Source organism: Odontesthes bonariensis, chromosome 20, assembly GCF_027942865.1.
Source record: "Odontesthes bonariensis isolate fOdoBon6 chromosome 20, fOdoBon6.hap1, whole genome shotgun sequence".
In the NCBI taxonomy this organism is placed as follows: Eukaryota; Metazoa; Chordata; class Actinopteri; order Atheriniformes; family Atherinopsidae; genus Odontesthes; species Odontesthes bonariensis.
Genome location: NC_134525.1, coordinates 2,366,726 through 2,385,760, shown reverse-complemented (window position 1 = coordinate 2,385,760; position 19,035 = coordinate 2,366,726). Strand labels below are relative to the sequence as shown.

Below are 19,035 nucleotides of genomic sequence, written 5' to 3'. Positions count from 1 at the left end.
GATATTACAAATGGAATATGATATTATATCTAGAATATGATATTATATCTGGAATATGATATTATATCTGGAATATGATATTATATCTAGAATATGATATCATATCTGGAATATGATATTATATCTAGAATATGATATTATATCTGGAATATGATATTATATCTGGAATATGATATTATATCTAGAATATGATATCATATCTGGAATATGATATTATATCTAGAATATGATATTATATCTGGAATATGATATTATATCTAGAATTTGATATCATATCTGGGATATGATATCATATCTAGAATATGATATTATATCTGAAATATGATATTATATCTAGAATATGATATTATATCTGGGATATGATATCATATCTAGAATATGATGTCATATCTGGGATATTATATTATATCTAGAATATGATATTATATCTGGAATATGATATTATATCTAGAATATGATATTATATCTGGGATATGATATTATATCTAAAATATGATATAATATCTGGGATATGATATAATATCTGGGATATGATATTATATCTAGAATATGATATTATATCTAGAATATGATATCATATCTGGGATATGATATTATATCTAGAATATGATATTATATCTAAAATATGATATTATATCTGGGATATGATATTATAAATGGAATATGATATTATATCTAGAATATGATGTCATATCTGGGAAATGATATTATATCTAGAATATTATATAATATCTGGGATATAATATGATAAATGGAATACGATATTACATCTAGAATATGATATTATATCTAAAATATGATATAATATCTGGGATATGATATGAAGTCTGGGATATGATATTATATCTAAAATATGATATTATATCTGGGATATGATATTATATCTGGAATATGAAATAATATCTGGAATATGATATTATATCAGGAATATGATATAATATCTGGGATATGATATCTGGAAGACTCCGGTCAGCCTGAGTTTGTTATTTGTTGGCTCAGAGCAGAAACAGCTGGTGAATCAGGTAATTTTAATCTTTGCAGGTCAGATTTAAAAAGTTGCACCAAAGCCTCATGGGTAACGTAGTATTTGGAGCCAGCTGATGTGGAATTAGCCTCAGTTCTTACAGCTGAATGTGGCTGCAGAGAGAGTTATTATTGTTTCTGAGATGATATATCCCCCCTGCAGAGCCGGCCCAAGGCATATGCCAACTATGCGATCGCTTAGGGCCCCCACGCCACCAGGGGGCCCCGAGAGCAATTTGAATTTAATTTTGATTACAACTTTATTTTTCTGTAAGATAATGTGAATGTCATCTGATTCTATTTTGTATTTGTATTTTGAACATTTTGCACACCATTGCACATCTGAAAGAAATTAAACTATTTAACGTGTTTACTATAAATGCAGTCTCCAGCCTGCTGATGTCACTTTCAAATAGTTAAATTAATGAGACATACTTATACATCACTCTTTATGTAGAAGTTAATTAAACCATATTTATGAGTTTGCTATCCCTTTAAGGTTAAAAACAAGAATGACACCTGTATAATGTAAGATGATTAAAAATAATGCTAATGATTGTGGGTCCGTTACACACGTAACAGTGAAGCCCAGGGGTGGGCAATTAATTTCTTCAGGGGGCCGCATGAAAAATCTGAAATGTGTTGGAGGGCCGAACCAGCAATGACTCAAATTTAATATTGACTTATGTTTTCTCATTATATTTCTTTTTATAATAAAATATTTAAATCAGAATATTTTGGTAATAAATGAGAATATTTAAATATTTATAAACATGAATTGTGGTTTAGGTTGAAGTGAGAATTAATACTAACACCCATCTGTTGTCACGCCCACCACTTTGTCCCATTTCAGCCCCAAGCTTTGGAGACATGCATTTACCTCAGCTAACAGTGGCGGCTGCTGACTTTTAAAACAGGGGAAGCCCATATTACGCGTTCAGGGTTGTAGTGGCTCGTGCCATCCCAAAGCAGAAGATAGCAAAGTTAAAAAGAATTAGTTATAACAGAGCTGTGTCTAGTATGACAAGTATGCCCAGCAAATACACAGAAAGAATGTATAGACTTTGAAAATTCACAAAGCAAGGCCAAAATCAAGTATGATGGAACCTAAGGCCTGTAAATGGCTGGATCTGTGGCTGGATCACAATCTGTGGAGCATTTTTCCCTGTCATAATGAATACTTAGAGTTTGACGCGTGGCTAAAAGCACGTCAACTACATGTTGTGTTGCTAACTGCTTAGCTGCGAGCATAGCCGCCTTTGTGACAAAACTACTAGCTAACACGACAAACAAATGCACAACAGGAATATGATTGACAAAACTTCTAAACAACAAGGATGTGTTTCTTATTTACAGTGTAATATTTACAAAAGTGTATGTGTGTGAGGATGGAAATGGAAACGATGGGAAATGAGTGAAACTCCGACAGCACTTTCCCAGACAAACAGTCTCTTTGGTATCCGCTTTGGGACTGAAGTTCCAGCGTGCTTCTCCCCGCTTAAAAGTTCGGCTGCCACAGAATCTCTCATGATGGACAAACACTAACTCCAATCATCAGGACACAGCCCCTCATAGTGACACGCCCACGTCTAATCTACCCCCAGAGACGCCGGGCAGCCTCGGAAGTGATGAGTTTTTATCGATTTAGCCAATGATGACCCAGAATTGTAGAAAAAACTTGACTCTGCCGCCCCCTCCTGAAGCCGGCAGCCCTCAGCTCGGAAGCCCGGCTGTTAGTGGCGGCTTCATAACATGATTTCCTCAGTGAACAAATCACTTCATTAAGCTACAGGACAACATGTTGTAGTTATGAGAGTAAATGCAGTATTGGGCATATCTTGTGTTTTGTGAATAACTGTTTTATCGTCAATTTAACATTGAAGATGTAGCAGTTTGGCCAGAGAATGGGAGAGGCTGCCCGGCTTCCCCTGTTGTCTCTGAATAGCCGTGGCTGTCAGCTAAGAGATCACTCCCCGTTGTTGTCCCTTTCATTGACCGCATGTCTGCCAGCTCTGTGATTCTGAAGTCTGCATTGATCCCGCACATGAAGATGAGCAGCTGGGCAGTGCCCCGTATAGCGCAGCTCTCATCCAAAGCCAGGGGAAAGTACTCAGTCATTCACGCTGACTTTCAGTTGTAGCAGCAGGTTTTTCGCGATGTCCTCAATCCTCCTCGTTACGGTGCGGCGGGAGAGGGAGACGTTCTCAAAAGCGTCTTTTTTCTCGGGACATATTAGCGCGGACGAGTCCACCAAACACTCCTTAATGAACTCTCCATCAGAGAAGGGTTTGCTCTTTCTAGCAATCTTGTGCGAAATAACTAAACTTGTCTTGACTGCAGCACCTCTGGATGGCAAACGTTTTGTAAAAGTGTTTGTTGAGATTGCAGCTTGGCGAGCAACACAGACGCCTCAGCTGCGCGCTGTTTCTCTGAAAAGTTATTGTGTTTCTCCCCGTGTTTAGTCACGTAGTGACGGTGGATATTATACTCCTTTAACACAGCCACTGACACACCACAAACTAAGCACACAGCTTTACCTTTTACCTCTGTAAACAAATATTTCACTGTCCATGCCTTGTTGAAACCGCGGCATTCTGAATCAACTTTTCTTTTTTTACCGTGAGGCGACATTTTGTGTGGATCAGGGATTCGGATGCTAGCATCACCTGTCACTGTGCGTGCATTCATAAACAATGCGTCAGGCCCTTTCAAAATAAAAGACAGCAGCATCGCATGCACACCAAAATCCGTTTTTATTTTTGACTGGAGGGGGCAGGGGGGCGCGGGCCGGACAGGGACGGGCAAAGGGCCGTAAAATGCCCAGGTCTGGTGTAGCCCATGGAATAATGAGGCATCTGGAGCTGAGGTGATGGTAGGGGGGCCCCAAATGAAATTCTGCTTAAGGCCCCATAAAGGCTTGGGCCGGCCCTGCCCCCCTGATCAATCAGGGGTTATGTTGAGCCCAAAAGGTGCTCCTGGATCTGTTCCCTGGTTGGCTGGAGCCTTCTTAACCCTTTGATGCGCAACATGGGTCAAAAATGACCTGCATTCATTTCCAAGGTAATTTCATGCTGGCTGAGTTTCTCTTTGTTCTATCTTTTGAAATCAATTTAATTTATGATTGAATATTCCAAGTATTCTTTAAATATCTTGTTTTTGATCACCACTGATCATTATTTTCATTTTTACTTTCATACTTTATAAGTAAAAGTAGTTTTTATATAACTACATCGAATTTACACACATGGGTCAAAAATGACCCATTCATCCAAATGTGACATAAAATAAAGTAACTTAATACTGTTTAACTCTTTTTAAGTAGTTACTTTAGCAGTGAGTGGGGCCAAACAATTATTTAGTATTTTCAACATGTTTGTCATTTTTTCACACACACATACTGTCAGGTTTTTGGGGCAAAGCAGGTGGACCCGAATGCAGACACTGCAGGCTGAGGGACTTTGAACAAAGCATCTTTAATATAACCAAAAAGGATTATAGGCAAGGTCCAAAAACAGAAAATGGAAGAACAAGGCAAATAGGGAAAACATGACTATGACTTTGACTATGACGACTACAATACAAATACAACTACCAGACAAAGACCAGAACGGCAAGACTTACTTTGGAAGACTAATGACGCAACAACAAAATAAATAACTTAAATACAAATGGGAAGAAGAACAGGTGAAGAGGGGGAGGAGAAGCTCAGGTGAGGGGAGTGAGCAGAACATGGATTGGTGGGGAAAACACTAGCAGGCAGGCCTGAACAAACAATACAACAAAACGAGCAGGAAAAAGACAAAGACAGAAAGTAAATTTGGAACAGAAAACAAGAGGACAACCACTACAAAAATTAAACGGGAACTAAATAACAGAACCTAGACAGAAAATAACATAGCCATGATAACAGATAACACACATAACCCTACCCTAACCCTAACTAAAATAGAATATGTCAACAGCTAGCTAATAATAATTATTTGTAACTTTCTGACAATGTACTCACTCTCAAGGTAACCTAAACCTAATCATCATATAATGTAATGTAATGTTATCTTTCACTACTGTCATCAAGAAATCTCTAAAGTAATATTAGTACAATTGAAAAACAAAACTCAGTGTACTTAGCTGTGTGATGGGAGCTGTGCTGAGCTGTGAAATGGTAAATGCATGTGGGATGACCCATGTGTGTAAACTGGATGTAGCAATACAAAAGCTGTGCTTCTTCAGAAAGTAAGAGAGGAAAATAAAAATAAAGATTTGTGCTGAACAAAAACAAGATATTTACTGCATACTTGGAATAGAAAATGATTAATGATTGATTTATTTCAGAGATATATCATAGAAACCCTCAGCCATACATGAAGTAACATAGAAAATGAATGCGGGTCATTTTTGACCCATGTTGCGCATTAGAGGGGTAGTGATACAAAAAGGGTTTTTATTCAAAAAGTAAGAAAGGAAAAAATAAAAAAAAAGGATGCATGATGATTACAAACAAGTTAATTGAGGAATACCTTGAATATTGAATGATAAAGATAATTTATTGCAAAGATATGGAAAATTAAATCTCAGCCGGGTCACTTTTGACCCATGTTGCGCATCAAAGGGTTAATCAGTGTGCCTCTCTCTGTGTTGACAGAGCAAACATGTGAGGTCAGGTTTGTCCACAGCACGACTTTCAGAGGACTTCTGGACTTTGGTCTCAGCGTAAAGACGGCAGATGGGAGGGGGAGCTGAACTGTATTATATCCCACATCTTCTCTTTCTTTGAGCCGCTGGTGAACCAGGTGGGGATCGAGTCTGTCGGAGCGAAGTTTCACCGTGAGCTTCGGCGGGTTTTCTTTCACGTCTGATAATCATGGAAACCAGACTCCAAATCAGATGTTTCTGTTGATCTAAACTTTGTGCTGGAGCAGAAATAAACTGCTGCAGCAAAGAGGAAGTTAGAAAAACGATCTGTTCGATCACTCTTTATAAACCCTGAATCCCTAAAAATCACATTCAAGCTTTAAACTAGGGCTGGGCGAGTTAACTCGTTGTTATCGCGTTAACTTGTTAATTATTTAACGCCGTGCATTACTGCATGTTTTATTTTTTTATTTTATTTTTTGGGGGGCTTTTGTGCCTTTAATGGAAAGTTCAGAAAGACAGGAAGCAGAGAGAGGGGGAACAACACGCAGCACAGGGCCAGCTGCAGCGAGGGCTATAGCCTCTGTACATGGTGCGCCTGCTCAGCACACTACGCCACGGACCACAGGCTTTTATTATTTATTTTATTATTGTAAAACTCACAGGCTTTTATTCTGTAAAAGTCTGTTGCTCACAGGCTTTTATTTTGTAAAAGTCTGCTGCTCACAGGCTTTTATTTTGTAAAAGTCTGTTGCTCACAGGCTTTTATTTTGTAAAAGTCTGTTGCTCACAGGCTTTTATTTTGTAAAAGTCTGCTGCTCACAGGCTTTTATTCTGTAAAAGTCTGTTGCTCACAGGCTTTTATTTTGTAAAAGTCTCCTGCTGTCTGCTGTGGAACCGGAAAAGAAAGTAATCGGCGGATCCACCAAACATGGAGAAGGGTACGGAACTTTTACTCGGCCATTTTCATGTTAAAGTTCTTCCAGACGGCGGAGTCGACAGAACCAAAGTCATCTGTAAACTCTGCCAAGTTGAATTGTCTTCTCAGCGTAGTAGTTCCAGTCTAAAATATCACTTAAAGGCAAAACACACAACTGATAGCAGCAAGTCATTCAAGGAAACAGACAGTGGAGCGAGGCTTCTACATAAAAACTACAGAAAGATGCTGATGTTAAAAGTGTGTTTGCACAACAAATGTTATGGCACTTTCATTCATATGGCAGCACATTTAAAATAAAGCTAAATGCTAAAAGCTATACACTACTTTTGGATTCATTTTTGGATTCTGCGTACAAATGCGATTAATCGTGATTAATCAGGGAAATCATGTGATTAATCAGATTAAACATTTTAATCGTTGCCCGGCCCTCGTTTAAACGCCACGACGTTCTGTCCTGGTGCAAAAATCACAAGAAAAGAGATGTGCGGGTCACTCTTTATTTATTTAAAACCACGAAATACAAGCAGATTTGTTTAAGAAAGGACTCAAACAGACTGTCTGCGGCCAAATCATCAAATCATAAGCAACAAAACCGACTGACCCAAGACAGTCGAATGGAAAAAATGTGAAAAATGTGAAAAAAGCAAAGAGGTCAGCGGAGAAAAGCTCCAGAAAAATGTAAAATTATGCAGAATTAAGCACAAAAAAAAGGTTACAAAGTTTAACGAGCTTAGTTTTCTTAGTTCCTTATTTAAACGAGCTGCTATTGTAAAAGTCATGTGATGCCACAATGTTCCTGTTTCAAAAATTTCAAAATCTTCGCTCGGAATTCTGTGCAGGATCGAAAGTTTGACTCAATAAAAAGCCAGAGGTTCATCTGTGGCTGGTTCTGCTTCATGTTTATGGGCTGCTGGCTGCTGAATAACAGCAAACCATCACATCCATCTGCTGCATAGGAACATTTAAAATATATATATATTTCAGTGTTATTATTGTTTTAAATTATATAGCTGTTGTATGTCTTTTCGTTTATTCTTGTATTTTATTCTTTTAATATTTTTTAGTATTATTATTGTTTTAAATTATATAGCTGTTGTATGTCTTTTCATTTATTCTTGCATTTTATTCTTTTAAATTTGTTTAGTATTATTATTGTTTTAAATTATATAGCTGTTGTATGTCTTTTCGTTTATTCTTGTATTTTATTCTTTTATTTTTTTAGTATTATTATTGTTTTAAATTAAATAGCTGTTGTATGTCTTTTCGTTTATTCTTGTATTTTATTCTTTTCAATTTTTTTAGTATTATTATTGTTTTAAATTATATAGCTGTTGTATGTCTTTTCATTTATTCTTGTATTTTATTCTTTTAATTTTTAGTATTATTATTGTTTAAATTATATAGCTGTTGAAGTCGTTTAATTTATTCTTGTATTTTATTCTTTTAATTTTTTTAGTATTATTGTTTTAAATTATATAGCTGTTGTATGTCTTTTCATTTATTCTTGTATTTTATTCTTTTAATATTTTTTAGTATTATTATTGTTTTAAATTATATAGCTGTTGTATGTCTTTTCGTTTATTCTTGTATTTTATTCTTTTAATTTTTAGTATTATTATTGTTTAAATTATATAGCTGTTGAAGTCGTTTCATTTATTCTTGTATTTTATTCTTTTAATTTTTTAGTATTATTATTGTTTTAAATTATATAGCTGTTGTATGTCTTTTAATTTATTCTTGTATTTTATTCTTTTAATTTTTTTAGTATTATGATTGTTTTAAATTATATAGCTGTTGTATGTCTTTTCATTTATTCTTGTATTTTATTCTTTTAATATTTTTTAGTATTATTATTGTTTTAAATGATATAGCTGTTGTTTGTCTTTTCATTTATTCTTGTATTTTATTCTTTTATATTTTAGTATTATTATTGTTTTAAATTACATAGCTGTTGTATGTCTTTTCATTTATTCTTGTATTTTATTCTTTTAATTTTTTAGTATTATTGTTTTAAATTATATAGCTGTTGTATGTCTTTTCATGTTTTAATTTTTTTACAGCACTCTGGTCAACTGAGGTTGTTGTAAAATGCTTTATAAATTTCTAATTTATAGATAAAATTGGATTGGAACAAAGACCTGTGCTGGAAACCACTTACGGACGGGTTTGATGCACCGTTAATTACCCTCAAAGGTCCAGTGGGGGACATACTGACATCTATAGACACAAACCACAAACTGCAACCAACTGAGCAGAAAACGCTGACGTTTGGAACTGCTTGGGAACAAGAACTGGGTCTGAATTTGGAGGATTTCTGGTGGCACGCTGCTCTACAAAATATCTTCCAATTCAAGGTACTGTTCAGATTTAATCTTTCCAAAACTCTGTCACAGTTTTATCCTAATATCGCCGACACCCTGCAGTCTAACACACATGTTCTACTCTTGTTCATTACTTTCTCGCTTCTGGCAGAACTGTTTTCACACCAAGTCAAAAACACTTTTGACGATCACAAAGGTTTCTCCCCATGTCGCTATATTTGGGCTCCCAGAAGACAAAAACCGGTTTACTTCCAAGCTGCAAGATATCACAGCCTTCACTTCATTAATAGCTCAATCTTCTTCTTCACTGGAAGTCAACTAAAGCTCCTTCCAGCTCTCAGTGGCTCGACGATACCAAGGCTGTGTTCGAAACCGCATACTTCTCCTACTTCTCCTCCTTCTCATACTAACTTTTTGAGTTAGTATGCGAGTTTGAGTATGCGAGAAGTTCCCGGATGCATACTAGATTCTCCTAAATGTTGGGTATGCATCATGAGGTTACTACTCATACTCAAACTACCCAAGATGCAACGTAACGTGACGTCGCCGATCGTCATTTCCTGTCAAAATGGCAGTTTCAAGCTAGCTAAACGACTACTTTCTCGCCTGAAAATGTTTCAAATGTTGCTAAAGTTTACAGAGTTTAGAGCTTAAGAGAAATCAGCTTCAGGCCGGCTGATTTCGGCTCGGGCAGGAGCGAAATGCATTGTGGGTAAACGCTCTGCATACTGTCTGATCGATGAGTATGTAGTATGTAGTATGTAGTATGCAGTATGTAGTATGTAGTATGTAGTATGCAGTATGTAGTATGCAGTATGTAGTATGCAGTATGCAGTATGTAGTATGTAGTATGCAGTATGCAGTATGCAGTATGCAGTATGTAGTATGTAGTATGCAGTATGTAGTATGCAGTATGCAGTATGCAGTATGTAGTATGGAGTATGCAGTATGTAGTATGTAGTATGCAGTATGTAGTATTCGGTTTCGAACGCAAGCCCAAGGCTCAGCCGGCCTGAAGCTGATTTCGCCGAGGGAAAGTCATTACGATACAATTGGTGCTTTTATTTTGAAAACAGGAAGTGAACCTACCCTTGTTGTAGCTAGCTTGAAACTGCCGTTTTGACAGGAAATGACGATCGGCGACGTCACGTTTCATTGCATCTTGGGTAGTTTGAGTATGAGTAGTAACCTCATGATGCATACCCAACATTTCGGAGAATCTAGCATGCATCCGGGAACTTCTGCTTACTCAAACTCGCTTACTAACTCAAAAAGTTAGTATGAGTAGTAGGAGAAGTATGCGGTTTGGAACACAGCCCGAGACTTTTCTAAAGCTAGAGAAGATCAGAGATTCAGTGAAAGGTAACTCTGACAAATTCTACAACAAGTGGCTTCCTTTTTTTTTTTAAACTTTTTTCCATTCTCTTCAATCTCTGCCCCCTGATTGATGCCCCTCCCTCACTCACTCTCTCCTTCTCTTTTATCCTCCTTTTTATTTAAACTCAGCAGCTTACACACATGTACATATTACACTTATTATACTTACTCAATTGTTATGTCCTTAACTGTCAGTTAAGTACCCCCCCCCCCCCCCCCCCCCCACACACACACACACACACAATTGTGTATTGTTCTGGAATTATTGTAAAAAAAAACAAAAAAAAAAAACACTAGAGGAGGTAGACTGTATGCTTTCTTTTTAACATTATTTTGACTGTATCAATATGTTTGCTCAAACTGACCCTGAGGTGATGCTCAATGTAAATGTGACATTGATTTATATTCCAATGTGCCTTAATTCAATTCATTTTTATTTATATAGCGCCAAATACAACAAATGTCATCTCAAGGCACTTAGATAGTAAAGTCCAATTCAAGCCAATTGGAATTCAATTCATTGTAATCATAATTATTTATAAAATAATCCAATTCATTCATATAGAGCCAATTAAAAAACAATTTACCTCACAATAAAAATATTTATTGTATAAAATAAAATATAGGAAAACACGTTATTTTGCGTTCAGATCGTCCTGGTTGTCACGCGCTGGAACTTGAAATGACATCAGTTCATTTAGAGGTTTGATCCTCGTGTTTTTCTGACACAGACATGTGGTAAATCAGCATCCAGGAGCGTCTTAAGTGGGGACCTTTAGAGGATCTGCGTTTGTGTCGGAAACAGGTGGAACAGAGCAGCTGCGCGGGGGGATGGCGCGCGTCTTTACGCGCGGCTCAGCTGGCGTGGAAAGCCGCGCTGCTGAGCGCGTTCCCGGCCGCGCGGCAGTACCGGAGCGTGTAGTTCTGCCCCGCGTTGTTGTCCCAGAACTCGCCCTCTTGGCTCTTCAGGTAAACGGCGAAGTGCACGGCCGAGCTGGCGTCCACGAAGGGCGGCGTGTACACGGTGAAGGCGAAGCGCTGCCCCACGGAGTCCGGCGGATCCACGGCCACGGGCACCGCCTCCGCGTCTACGTGCGACAGCCACCCGTTGAAGGTGTACCTCACCCCGACCTCTTTCACGGAGCAGTCCGTCAGAACCCGAATCTGCCCGCGGGCGCCAAACTGCGTGACGGCGACCTTCTCCAGGCAGACGCGCAGCTGCCGGACTCTGCGCTCCGGGTCCCGGAGCTCCGGGAAGCAGGCCACCAGCCGCTCCGCGTCCGGGCTGGGCCTGAAGCTGCGGCACAGCTCGTTCAGGACGTCCTGCTGCGGCGGCGGGAAGCTCCGGTGCCGGGACAGAACCTTGCTGGGGATCTGCGGCTCCTCCTGCGAGCTGAAGTGCTTCACACTGGCCAGCGTCAGCCCCATGGAGTCGGCGAACTTCACCCGCTTCCTCCCGGAGTCTCCGTCCAGCAGCGCCGCCGGGTACGCCGGCAGGGACTTGGCTCTCCTCCTGTCCCTCATAAACCTCTCCAGGTGGGACGCGTCCACGTCGTCCTCCAGATCTTCCTCCCCTTCATCACCCTCCTCTCCCTCCAGGCCGTTCTCCGCGCACCGGCCCGGGGAGGGCGGCTCTCCGCCGGCGGGGATCTGGGGCGGTGAGCGGGACATGTGTGCCCGGCAGCCAGGCGGCCTGTGAGCTGAGTCCTGCGGGGGTCCCGCTGCGGGGCGACTTGTATAGGACCCCCCGCCCTCTCCTGGTGACAACAGAGCGCGTGCGGCAGCTGTTGCCTCAGACAAACACTCCACGTCACGTAACAACGTCACCCGTCACCTGTTTGCGTGGAAACGGGATTCTGTTAAACCTTTTCATGACGTTTCTGCACCTGAACACAAAAACACGCGCACGTCTCAGCTTTTTTTATATTATTATTATTATTATTATTATTATTATTATTATTATTATTATTATTATTATTATTATTATTATTATTGTTATTATTATTATTTTATATTATTGTATTAAATAAAATGGAGTTTCTCAGAATTTAAACCCAAAGATGCAACTTTTAATGGGCTTACATAACGCAGGCGTATCGCGTGCGGCAGGTGCGTCAAGGAGCATCGAGTAAACAAACGCATGCCGTCACCACCATCACTGACGTCACGCCACCTTTTGCCTACCAAGCAGCAGAGGGGGCAGTACATGGGGCAGCTTGGTCTGTAAAGTGGAAGTATGCTTAAAGGCCACAGTTTAGTTAGTTAAATCTGAATGTTTTTCTAGCTTTTCTGGTTAGTAGTTTAGTTTGTGAACTGAAAGACTTTTATACGGCTCCAGTTGGTCAGTTAGTTAGTTACTTAATTAGTTAGTCAGTAAGTTAGTTAGGTAGTTAATTTGTCAATCAGTTAGTTAGTTAGTTAGTTAGTTAGTTAGTTAGTTAGTTAGTTAGTCTGTCTGTCTGTCTGTTAGTTAGTCAGTTAGTTAGTTAGTCGGTTAGTTAATTAATCAGTCACTCAGTCAGTCAGTTAGTTAGTTGGTTGGTCAGTTAGTTAGTTAATTCGTCTGTGTGTCTGTTAGTTAGTCAGTTAATTAGCCAGTCAGTCAGTTAGTTAGTTAGTTAGTTAGTTAGTTAGTCAATTAATTAATTAATTCGTCTGTCTGTCTGTTAGTTAGTCAGTTAATTAGCCAGTCAGTTAGTTAGTTAGTTAGTTAGTCAGTTAATTAGCCAGTCAGTTAGTTAGTTAGTTAGTTAGTTAGTTAGTTAGTTGGTTGGTCAGTTAGTTAGTTAATTCGTCTGTCTGTCTGTTAGTTAGTCAGTTAATTAGCCAGTCAGTCAGTTAGTTAGTTAGTTAGTTAGTTAGTTAGTTAGTTAGTTAGTTAGTTAGTTAGTCAATTAATTAATTAATTCGTCTGTCTGTCTGTTAGTTAGTCAGTTAATTAGCCAGTCAGTTAGTTAGTTAGTTAGTTAGTTAGTTAGTTAGTTAGAGCTGCGTTTCTAGACCAGACGAGCAGCTGCAGCGGACCAACGATTGCGCAATAGATCTCCTCCCGTGCGCACCATTACCATCCAGCAGATTATACAACATCTCACGTCCGGAGCGTCAGGCCATGGAGAAACACATTAACGAGTCCCTCGCTGCAGGCATAATTCCACACTCGTCGTCTCTACTAGGGGCGTGATTTTTTTTTTGTCATTAAAATGGATGGAACCTTGAGGCCATGTATTGACTACAGAGGGTTAAACCAGATAACCATTAAGAATAAATATCCCTTGCCCCTCCTGTCATCAGCTTTTGAAGCCACAGTCTTCACGAAGCTCGACCACCGCAATGCCTACCATCTTGTTCGTATTCGCCAGGGGGATGAACGGAAAACGGCATTCAAAACTCCTCTGGGTCATTTTGAATATCTGGTCATGCCCTTCGGCCTCTCCAACTATTCCAAGCTCTTGTAAACGATGTCCTCCGTGATTTCTTAAACATCTTTGTCTTTGTCTACCTCGATGATGTACTCATATACTCCAAAACCATCACCGAACATCAGAAACATGTCCGCCTCGTTCTTCAGCGCCTTTTGGAGAACCGGCTGTATGTCAAAGCCGAGAAGTGGGAATTTCACAAGTCCTCTGTTACCTTCTTTAGTTATATTATATTAGAGCGGACAGGTTCGATCTGAACCCGAGAAGATCAAGGCGGTTTTGGATTGGCCCGTCCCAGACTCTCAGAAAAAACTTCAAAGATTTCTGGGCTTTTCTAATTTTTACCACCGTTTCATTAAAAATGACAGCCAAACCGTCACTCTCCTTACTGCGCTAACTTCCACCAAGGTTCCCTTCTCTTGGACCTCCAAAGCAAATTCAGCTTTCTCTAGCTTGGCAGAAAAGTTTGCCAATACACCCATTCTGGTCCAACCAGACCCATTAAAACGGTTTATTCTGGAGGGTGATGCCTCCAACACCGGAGTTGGAGCAGTCTTGTCCCACCGATCAGGTTCAGACGAGAAATTACATCCTTGCGCCTTCTTTTCTCGCAGACTATCCACGCGCGAAACTACCAGGGTGGCACAGGGTGGCACCCTGTCAAAGGCTACTGGCTAGCCTTTGACATCTTGAACTGAAACCAATTGAAGTTGTGGCATTTCATATCATTGTAGTTCTATGAACCGTTCTTAAAAAGTCTGCTAGTTGGCGTTGGCTAGTATGCTAGTGGTGGCTAAGGCTAGCAGAATTTCTATGTTTTTTGGAACCATACAGAGGAGTTTTTCAGCTCTTAAACTCATCAAAAATCCCCTGCGTTCAACTATGTCAGAGAACAGACTCACAGGTTTAGCAATTCTCAGTATTGAGTCTAAACGTGCAAAAAATTTAGATTTGGATGAGTTTTTTTAAGAGATTTGCTGCACAGCAATCGTCGCATACAGCTTCTGTAAATTTGATACTGTATAGCAATCAGTTGATATACATGTTTTGTTATTGTTAATGGGGGGAAAACATTTCTGCTGCTACAATAATCCCAAGGGAAGCACTGTTTTAATGTACTAAAAAGTGGAATGCTCATGTACGTAGACCAAATATTGAATTTATCACACTTGGTTGTTGAAAAAACTGTTGTATATGGGCTCATATAAAGTACAAAGTAAGATGGGCTTCCTCAAAAAATTGCCACCCCACAATATATGCCTGCCACCCCATGTATAAATCTCTAGAATTGCCACTGAGACTATCCCCCGCTGGAAGGAATTATGATGTTGGAGACTGCAAACTTTTGGCAATAAAACTTGCTCTGGAGGAATGGCGTCACTGGCTGGAGGGCGCTGAACATCCAGTGCTGGTCTGGACTGATCATAAAAACCTTTCCTTTCTACAATCAGCAAAACATCACCAACCCCGTCAGTCCCGTTGGTCCCTATTCTTTTCCCATTTTAATCTTTCCATCTCTTATCTCCCTGGTTCCAAAAATACCAAACCGGATGCCAGTGGCTCCTGACATTTTTTTAGGTAGTGCAATTTCCCCCCGTTATGTCCATAAGTACCATAAAAGTCCATAGGACTGAGGTATATTTGTCTAGGTAGCAAGACCATTTCCCTAACTTGTTTGTGCCTATAAATTCAGATATCAGATATTAATTTTAGGCAATATCTCTTTTGTCCACCAGATGGCAACACTGAACTAGTTAAAAGTGTCAAACTGGGGAAGTTACATTGTGAAACCTTCAAAGCAAAACATTTGCCAGTCAATAATTTGCCAATCAGTTAATATTACACCTTAACCATTTTTTATTTATTTCCCTCATATTGTTCCAGGATTCTATGAAATAAGTAAACACACAAGCTCTTAAAGGCATGGTTGGTAATCCTGTTCAGAAACACATTTTGTAATACTGGGTGAAATGGTCCGTCTGTCCTGAGAGAAATCTATACAAGATGTATTTAGAAAAAGGGACGAAAATAATCAGACCTCTGTGGCAGCTGCAGGACTGAGAAAAAGCTGACCAATCCGAGATCAGCGTCCCGCTGATCTCGGATTGGAGCGCCTACAAAAACCAATCAGATGCCTCTGCTTTCTGCCTACGCCCCCCTCTGTCGGCTCCCTGCTCCGTGTGCGCATGCGGTTCTACCGGCTTTGGATGAAGCACTGACGGAATGGGGAGGGGGGGGTGGAGCTTAGAGGAGGGGACACTTTCGAATCTTGCTAGCTCTCTTGCTAGCTCTCTAGGATTACCTACCATAGCTTTAATGATAAGATTCATTCAATTTTCATTCGAAAGAATGTAATTAAAATGACGGCATATAAATCCAAGTCAAGTCTTTTTTTAAATATAATACTGCACCATTAACAATGAATGTGTCATTATATAAAAGGTTTAAATCATTACAAGTCAACGACTGAGCACAAAAGGTTAAGTTATTTAGCTACATCAAATACTACATAAGGCTTCATGGCCAGTGGGAATGAGCTATATGCATTGGAGCCAGCAGCACCTTATCATTATCACCATTGTTATTTAATTTATTCTGTACTAAAAAACTGGACTTGTGCTTAATTCACAAGAATTAAGCCATATACATATGGCATATACAACCAGTTTGCCTACAGTAGATCAGTCCCGCCTTAGCAACTAGATTAAAAAAACAAAAACAAAAAAAACCTCTGTGTTTGGTCGTGCGTCGCACAAATCGCCCCAATGAAGGAACCGCCTCTGCCAGATGCCGTTTCCCGCCAATACTCGTGTGACGATTTGGATAAGGTTCCAGCGCCCGTTCTTCCTTCCTCTTGTATTGTAAGGGCCCTCTGCTGGGAGGTTGAAGACCTCAACAAACTGAACCCGGTCCCGGCCCACCAAACAAAACGTATGGACCACCTTCTGTTGGATCCCGTCTAATCCATTGGTTTCACTCCTCTAAGTTCTCAACTCATCCAGGTTCCAGTCGCACCATCATCGCACTCATCTCTCGCAGGTTTTGGTGGCCAGCCCTACATCAGAATCAGAATCAGAATCAGCTTTATTGGCCAGGTTTGACTAAACAAACAAGGAATGTGGGGAGACCATTTTAGGTCCTGTGAGATGGTTGATCCCAGGAACCTAAAGGAATCCACATTGGACACTGTGTCGTTCTGAATGGTGAGTGGGTGGAGTTGGGGGGGCTTCTCCTAAAGTCCATTTTTATCTCCACAGTCTTCTTGGGGTTAAGCTCCAGGTGGTACATACAGAGATATTAAAGAGTATGTAACCACTTGTCTAGTGTAAGCCTGAAATAAACCATCTCACCGATCCCCTAGCTGGCCTACTACAACCCCTATCCATTCCTAAGCGACCCTGGTCCCATGTCGCCGTGGATTTCGTTACAGAACTTCCCGCCTCCCAAGGTATGAGCACCATTCTCATCATCATTGATCGTTATTCTAAGGGGCACTTTTTGTTGACGCTGTGACGCTTTGCGGTAAGACGTGTTGCATCACTTCCTGTTACCTTGCTTGTGCACTGTGGAATTTCTTGCTCCGCTTGGAGTACTGATAATCACTTTATTTCGATCTATAACTTACACAATTTTGCATAGTTAAACTCTATAGCTTACCGTTCTGTTCTAACACACTCCTACAGATCTTTATTCTCACTTTTTAACGGTGTGTCTGGTTCTCTAGCGTAGCATGGCTACCGGTTCTCTTCCTCCTTCTCCTGCTTTCACCTGCTCCGTGTGTCAGATGTTTAGTTACTCCTCTGCCTCCTTTAGCGATAATGGTACATGTAACAAATGTAGTCTTTTTGTAGTTTTGGAGGCGAGGTTATCTGAATTGGAAGCTCGGCTCTGCACTGTTGAAAATCAACCGATAGCGAGCCAAATCCCTTTAGCCAGTGTGGAGCCACCTAGCGTAGCTAGCGCAATTAGCCTCCCCCTAGCAGAACCTGAGCAGCCAGGATTACATCGTGGCTGGGTGACTGTCAGGAAGAGGCATAGCTCTAAAGTCAAGCCCGTTGTTCACCATCGACCTGTCCACGCTTCAAACAGATTTTCCCCACTCAGCGACACACCCGCTGAGGACAAAACCCTGGTAATTGGCAGCTCTATAGTCAGAAACGTGGCATTAGAGACACCAGCGGCCATAGTCAAATGCATTCCAGGGGCCAGAGCGGGCGACGTAGAATCCTATTTAAAACTGCTGGCTAAGGATAAACGTAAATACGGTAAAATAGTTATTCACGTCGGCGTTAATGACACCCGGTTACGCCAATCGGAGGTCACTAAAATTAATGTTGCATCGGTGTGTAATTTTGCCAAAACAATGTCGGACTCCGTAGTTTTCTCTGGACCCCTGCCAAATCTGACCAGTGATGACATGTTTAGCCGCATGTCGTCCTACAATCGCTGGTTGTCTAGATGGTGTCCAGCAAACAACGTGGGCTACATAGATAATTGGCAATCTTTCTGGAGAAAACCTGGTCTGATGAGGAGAGACGGCATCCATCCAACTTTGGAAGGAGCGGCTCTCATTTCTAGAAATATGGATGAATTTATTTGTCACCCTAAAACATGACAACCCAGGGCTCAGAGCAGGATGCAGAGTTGTAGTCTTACACGCTTCTCTGCAGCTTCCCACCTGCTGCTACCCACCCAATCGATTAACACAAAAGGAGCAAATCCTCTTGTGCAAAAAGAAATTATTAAAACAAAAACATCAAACTATTAAATGTGGTTTGCTGAATATCAGATCTCTCCTTTCGAAGTCTCTGTTAATGAATGAGTTGATTTGTGATCATCATATTGATATATTTTGTCTTACAGAAACCTGGCTGCAGCAGGAGGATCATGTTAGCATCATGTTAGCATCATGTTAGCATCATGTTAGCATTAATGAAGCAACTCCCTCTGACTGTTTAAATGTTCACGTTCCTCGAACCACAGGCAGAGGAGGAGGAGTGGCAGCTATTTTCAGATCAGGGTTACTCATCAGTCCCAGACCCAAGATTAGTTTGAGCTCTTTTGAATATCTGATTCTCAGTTTTTCCCAAAGTGGAAATCCCAGAAACCTCTTGTGTTTGTTGTTGTGTATCGTCCACCTGGCCCTTATTCCGAGTTTCTGTCTGAATTCTCAGAGTTTTTATCCCAGTTAGTGCTGAGTACAGATAAAGTCATTGTAGTGGGTGACTTTAATATTCATGTAGATGTTGAAAATGACAGCCTGAATATGAACTTTAATTCTATATTGGACTCTATTGGATTTTCTCAGAGTGTTCACAGACCG

General features: G+C 40.2%; 1 protein-coding gene across 1 annotated transcript; it reads right to left on the bottom strand.

Moving 5' to 3' along the window:
- Positions 1-10,881: 10,881 nt before the first annotated feature.
- Positions 10,882-12,047, bottom strand: ppp1r3g (protein phosphatase 1 regulatory subunit 3G). Its single transcript, XM_075452465.1, has one exon. It carries the CDS (start codon positions 11,962-11,964, stop codon positions 11,149-11,151), a length of 816 nt encoding a protein of 271 aa, XP_075308580.1. The 5' UTR covers positions 11,965-12,047; the 3' UTR covers positions 10,882-11,148.
- Between the last annotated feature and the right edge of the window lie 6,988 nt (positions 12,048-19,035).

Coding starts and splice junctions, on each gene's coding strand:
- ppp1r3g (XM_075452465.1), bottom strand. CDS start 11,964: ATGTCCCGCTCACCGCCCCAGATCCCCGCCGGCGGAGAGCCGCCCTCC.